Genomic DNA, 6,670 nt, shown 5'->3' with positions numbered 1-6,670 from the left:
TGATTTTCGAACCATGTCCTCGCAGAATCCTCCAGTGCGAAGTAGACATGGCGAAGCTTCGAGTCAGCGTTCCAGGCGTTGAAGGCAGCCACCCGGTCGAACTGCTCCAGCCAGTCTTCAGCATCCTCATGTGGCAGGCCGTGGAAATGTGGTGGATCCCGCTGGTGGTTGAGCAGGACAGGAGTTGTCAATACCGGAGGATTCATCGCGCTGAGAGAAACGCTCCTTGTTGGTCTGTGGTCAGGGAGAGGACCACACTCGGGAGGCAGACCTTGCAGTCGGCGGCTGCTCTGGTGTACTGGGGTCTCCACCTTAGGGGTGCGTCCTGGGCTTGTAGGGGGCGTCCGGCTCATGAAAATCGTACCCCGCACCTCCACCAGATGTCGCGTAAACAGCGACCTTTACAGTTGCGTCCGAGGTCCAAGGCGTGGCAAAGGTTCTACGAACAGCGTCAGAGTTCAGGCTCGAGGTTAGCACACTTCTTCCTCTCACACTTCTGCGCTTCTTTGTCGTCAACGCATGCTACAATACCATGGCCCATACCGTGTTCTGGAGCGCACCTCTCCGGTTAATTATGTGGTGGAACCTGTTACGCCGTCCCATGATCTACGCCGGCGTGGACGCGAGGTTGTTCACGTCCAGCGCCTCAAACCTTATTACGACCCTGCCGTCTTGCTCACGCCGTAAGTCGCCAGGATGTCTCCTCTTCGTCCCGCGGGTAATTGTGAAGAGGAAGAAGTGCACAAGGAACATGCCAGTCAGTGGCATCGTGATCGCTGCGCGTGCTGGATCTGACTGTGTTCGCTGCCGCTGTGTTCGCCGCTGATCTGCTCAGTCCTGCTGATCAAGTCCTGTTGATCTGCTCAATAAACCCCCCATTCTTACAGCTTAATAAATTTTTCTGGAATCATCGTCTTCATGTGGTAAATGAAACAGTATATCAGCTGCAGTGTTCAGAAAGGCAATCCGGGAACCTCTGTGTCAATGCAGGATGTTATGAATCTTATTTTGCCTAAAATGTCAGTTTTGTTAAGTGTCTCCATATACACTAAACATGATACTGTTAACTAGAACACAAGGTAAGTACAATGAAGATAGAAACTGAGCTTCGGCTAGTTAGCAGTTTTCCTCCTAACTACCTGAAATGATGAACTGTAAAGCACATGTTAAAACCTAATCATTTATATTTCTCAAAACATCCACGAGGCGAATGTATACAAGTATTGTTTCTCATAATAGGAACACTCAAGGCAGTTAAGACATTTCAGCCTAAATTGGCAGCTATTCAGCTAAGCTGGGAAAATGTATCCATAAAGTAGCTCGATTCTTCGTGCATGGTGCACTGCCTGCATGTTGCACAAAATAGAGTCACGCCAATGCTTAAAGAGACATTGATGTAGCACCAGTTAAATATATCCCTTCTCTCCCAAGAGGCGAGAAAATGAATGGAATATAGGCCTCTATTTTTCATGTCTACTTCTCGACTTATAGTTCTTGGCTTGGCACATTATATACACTCGGTAGCGTACAACTTCACAGCGAAACTTGGGTACAGAAAGCACTTTTACTTCAGACAAGGGGCAAAATATTTCACAGCAGGGGGAAGCGGCAGAAGTGATTAGAGTAAGTAGTAAATAGAGAGCACTGGAGCACATTTTTCACACACACACACGCACAAAGAATAGCTGGGATGACAGGATTAGGGCAAAGTTCAACTTGAGGCAAAGTGGTTGATTAGGGCGTTGCGAACTTCAACACCTGATGGCTCAACCCGGCTGCTGGAGCAAGATGGCTGAGGACGGCCGCGGTCTCGGGCTTGTGCCTCATCGAACCAACTTGCATCACAGCAGTCAGACATTTCTTCACAGATGTTGTGCACCACACAACATGTGCGGATTACATCGTTGACATTAGTAATGTCGCACTCGAGTCCTTTCAATAGAATACGAAAACGAGCCTTCAACCTTCCAAATGCATTTTCAACAATGCGTCTCGCTCGGCATAAGTGGTAATTGAACACTCCTGTAGGCGAGCCTGGTGGGCCTGGATTTGGGAATGGTTTCATGATATGATTCTGTAATGGAAATGCTTGATCGGCAATCAGGAGGGGTTCTACTGTTACTCCTGCCACAACCTTTCCTTCAGCTCTGAATAGGTGACTGGCCAGTATACCTCGAGCTTTCAAATACACCAGCGTCGTGATTTCTTCCGGGAGACCCGACGTTCGTATACAAAAATCTGTACTTGTGGTCGGTGATGGCCAAAAGGATGGTACTGTACCATCCTTTATAGTTAATGTAATCCGAGGCGTGCTCTTCTGGCGGGCACACCTCAATGTGACAGCCGTCGAGGGCTCCCACGCCTTGCGGAAAGCCGGTCACAGCAGTAAACTGGCGAAGGTGTTACGCCAACTTACTTCGCTTGGGAAGTCTCACCAACTTTGTGCCCAGATGACGTACAACAACGGCGCAAAACTCCCGAAATATAGTATTCACAGTCGACCGGCTTAAGCCAAAAGCGTTGGCGATTGTTCGTTCTTCCGCAGAGGACGCGAGCCGATACAAACTTACAGCCGCACGTTTATCCAAAGGGACTGCTCTCCGCATAGCCGTGTCTTGCCGCTGCATACACTCGCACAAATTCAGAATGTACCGGAAAATACTGCGGGTCACTCTGAAATGCTCCCTGAACTCGCTGTCCGGCAGGTGTGGGACCGTAGTCTCATACCACGACTGCCCTCGTGGATAAGACCACAATCACCGCTCGGAAGAGCAGAGCCGCGCAGTTATTGCCATGATGCGGCGACATCTTGCTTCAGCGTACTGAAAATCCTCTTCTGCTTCATCGATTGCTTCAAGCAAGTGTAACTGCTGGATGCGACGCTGGTGAAGCGCCACTTGCTGCATAGTGATCATTGCCCAGAAATCGTCTTCATCGTCTCCAATTTCCGCAAAACCATACTGTGCCATCGATTTCCCACAGCTGCCTGCTGAGAGGCGCAGTTGTGTCGTCTCACCAACTTCGTAAACACCAGCGCGCTCTGCGGTTCTCGTCGAGGCGCACTTCACTCACTGTGCAGTGCTACTGTCGCGAAACCACAAATGTAATATTGTTTATAACAAGCGCACACCTCAAACCACCTGTTCAGCCCACGAGGTTCAGCTAAGCCACCATAGTTCAGCCTACACGAACAAACCATATTATAGTGAACTAGAATACTTTCTAGTGGCGCGACCGCCTCCGCTGCCGAGGGCCTCCAGCGGAAGAAAGGTGCGGCGGCGCTGCAATCGACCGCACTTGAAAGCGCGTCAGCTTTCAGGCGGCCGTCGCGCTTGTAGCAAGGCGTTGCTTGTAGGACAACGCGTCCTCTGACGTTTTAGGCGAGTCAAGTTTACCACCACGAAGTGATGCAAAACTACTAAGGAACGAAAACGTTCGCTTTCGCTTTCTGTTTCTTCGAGCTTCGTTGTGTATATGAAAATATTCCGATGCTGTCGCTGGTGGACCTTGTAGTTGTATAATTGTCTGGTCGGAGACAGCCGCGTCACATTTCGCGGTGGTATGTCATGGTGGTATGTCAGTTTGTCATGCTTATTACTGACCCTGTTTTATCCATGAACGAGCAAAATGAAAAAAGAAAGTGTATTTGCAAACGCGCACTACAATTTCGCGGGCGGCTCAGCTACATAGCTGATTGCAATATACATTCCTCGCTTCGCTTATACGTTTTGTATGGTAAATTTCGTCTCACCGATGGTGCACTTCACATAAAATACGTGCTTACATCCTAGCTTCCAAACGCCTTTAATGACGAAATAAAAAAAAAATTCTCTGCCTATGGTCACGCTACCGCCGGCCCCGAGACAAGAGCGCATGAAGGAGGAAGTTCGTCATAAGTGAAATGAAAGGGCGGTTAATATTGTTTCCTACTACTAATTTGAAAGAAATGTGCTTTGTCATGATTTTAAAAGTGCTCTTGGAGACTCATAAGAGCTCCTCCCTCTGTACCCAGCCTCGGAACTAGCCGACATTAATTAACGCCGAGCAGAGTCGTAACATTTTGTGTGTGTGTGTGTGTGTGTGTGATGTGTGTGTGTGTGTGTGTGTGTGTGTGTGTGTGTGTGTGTGTGTGTGTGTGTGTGTGTGTGTGTGTGTGTGTGTGTGTGTGTGTGTGTGTGTGTGTGTGTGTGTGTGTGTGTGTGTGTGTGTGTGTGTGTGTGTGTGTGTGTGTGTGTGTGCGCGTGCGCGCGCGCGCGCGTGAGGGGGGTGGGGGTGACGCGCCTCAATACTGTCTGTTGCACTGCATACATGTTGTTAGTTTCTTAGGGAGATTTCATTATTTTTCATAACGTTTAATATCATCGTCTACGTTTCTGTATTGCAAGGAATTTGCACTGCACTTACTACTATTGCTTGGTACGCACAGGTGCTTGGCAGTTATGAACAACAATAAACAACAAAGTTGTCACAGAGCATAACAATGATTTTTACTGCACATGTACACTTTTAAGCTGACCACCGAACAACAGCTTGGTATGATACGATATCCTCATATGCGACTAAGCTTTAAATGCTGGTGCGACTTTCTGCGTGCTGCATCACGAGACTTGTTCAAGCCTTTAACATAAAAGTCCATGCGGGTCACTACATAAAATCCAATCATATTGGCTGTAAGTGTTTGGCTGTGCTCCTCACATCCAATAGCTTCAGTTTGTTTGTTATGTATGACAGCGAGCACATCCATGATGCTGTCTTGATGGAGCTTGTTAGAGCTGAAGCAGCCTGTGAATATATCTTCAAGATTGGTAATAAACTTGAAAAGTTTCACAGACGGATAGAGCAAGCCACCGAAGTCACAGGCTCTTGTGAATACTGCTGCATTCAGCATCTTTCCTTCCGAGGCAGATAGTAACAGCTCACTTGTGCAGGCAAGGCACTTAGACTTCAGAACACACTTCCTCGCCACATAACCAGCCACGTAATATATCAGTCTCGAATCACTCCTTTGCAGATTGTACCCATGCCCTTCATGTCCTTCTGGAGTCGTATCATCGACTGCAGTTTCTGCTGCTGCAAGGTCGCCACTGTTCAGCAGCACATCAATTAACTTCTGTTTACGAGAAGTTGCCGGCTGGCCTTTTACAGTCATGAGTGAATTTAAGACGTCACTACCTACATTTGCGCCAGGAACACTCTTGGCTAGATTGTAGTAGCTCAAGCAATTAACTGTGGTCAAGAATTGCTGTGGGGTGGGGTGCGCATTACAGCCAGACGACTGTCGCACAATGCCGAATAAGCATTCAATTTTGTCTTGACTAAGACGTGATGTCATGATATACGAGTACCCCACTTGAGAAGTAACATTTTTCAAGAGCTCCAAAGTGCTCGTGATGGAGACTCTGAGGCCTTCAGCCGTCGATTCACTTAAGAAATGTTTTCTGTCGGCATGCTTCTCCCACTTTGTCATAAAGTCCAAGAAATCTTCAAGCTCCTGTACTCTTGGTGAATTTAGCTTCAAAGCTTCGGCAGAGTAGCGTGATGTCATGATTTCTATCAATGACTGCATTCTCCTGTACAAAAAAAGAAGCAAACAGAAAAGCCATGTAAATAAAATTAGAACTTACAACAGTTACAAATGAAAGCACCAAATATACATGACTTAAAAAGGATAGAAATCATCGAAGTGCATTTAAGTCATAAAGGCACTTTCAAAGCTGCAATTAAAGAAATGCTTGATTTACATTCAAAATACAAACCTGAAAAATTTCTGGGTTGCATCAATTTTCCCACAATGTGGCTCTACTTGTGCCTTGAAGAGCTGAAGCCCTCTCAGTGACTCTGAACTGAATAACTGGAAAGCGTAGGCAACTCGCATCTTTTCGACGTTGTTTGGATCCAGGTGTGTTCTTGTTAGCCGAGGCATTGCCTTCATGGTGACATTATTTGAATCAAATTCAAAAGCTTTCCGAATTGGTTCCATTGACACCTGAAATGAGAGCAGTTGGTTATAGAAAGCTGACATAAAATGTGCAAATGATGAAAACCCACAAAATACTACTTCTTAATGCTGAAATATGCTTACTATTCCATCTGGTGTGTTGAAGCTTGTTTGCAGCAGTCTGTTGCGGATGTTTTTTACTAAATGAGGAAAATCCGAGAAAAAGTGGAGGGATCTTGTATAATCCACAGGATGCTTCCTTTTTCTAGATATTTCTTTTGAATTTCCTTTTATGCCCATTATTTTCCACATGTTGCGGTTCCAGGATGCCGCATCACAAGTTACATAGTCAACACACAGTCCTGCGTTTTCTGCTAGCATGACAGCCTCAAGAATAATTTTTGACAATAGATGTCATTTCACATTAGTGTTAGTTGCAAATGTGCCAAGGATCTGAGTCCAGTTTCCAGTAAGAGGTACAAACATCACCACAAGGCCATGGTTGGAGAGGACGTGTTTTTCTTCTTTTGGCGTGTATGGCCCCAGGTCAACAAAACCAGCAACTTTACCAACTGTGTCAGCGGAGAGATGCTCTGACAGCTTCATCTCATCAATGACCAAACCCCCATGACGCTTGAAGGGGTCCATTGCAGATATTTTTTCTTTTAACGTTTCAAAAATCCTCTCATTGAAGCCAAAGCTACCCATATAGCTAGACATGTACTTTCGTAA

The 6,670-nt window shown here is 46.4% G+C and overlaps 1 protein-coding gene across 1 annotated transcript; it reads right to left on the bottom strand.

Annotated features, from left to right (window-relative positions):
- Window positions 1-2,756: 2,756 nt before the first annotated feature.
- Window positions 2,757-5,566, bottom strand: LOC146191957 (uncharacterized). The gene is made up of 2 exons (XM_084600410.1): window positions 4,921-5,566; window positions 2,757-2,986 (listed from the first exon to the last, which is right to left on the bottom strand). Exons 1-2 carry the CDS (start codon window positions 5,564-5,566, stop codon window positions 2,757-2,759), a joined length of 876 nt encoding a protein of 291 aa, XP_084456536.1.
- Between the last annotated feature and the right edge of the window lie 1,104 nt (window positions 5,567-6,670).

The sequence above is a fragment of the Amblyomma maculatum genome, chromosome 4 (assembly GCF_055883805.1).
Source record: "Amblyomma maculatum isolate TAMU_Amacu chromosome 4, ASM5588380v1, whole genome shotgun sequence".
Classification (NCBI taxonomy): Eukaryota; Metazoa; Arthropoda; class Arachnida; order Ixodida; family Ixodidae; genus Amblyomma; species Amblyomma maculatum.
This window is presented reverse-complemented; position numbering and strand designations above follow the sequence as displayed.

Coding starts and splice junctions, on each gene's coding strand:
- LOC146191957 (XM_084600410.1), bottom strand. CDS start 5,566: ATGCAGTCATTGATAGAAATCATGACATCACGCTACTCTGCCGAAGCT. Junction 2,987..4,920: donor TAAGTGCCTTGCCTGCACAA/GTGAGCTGTTAC, acceptor GCCTCTCAGCAG/GCAGCTGTGGGAAATCGATG.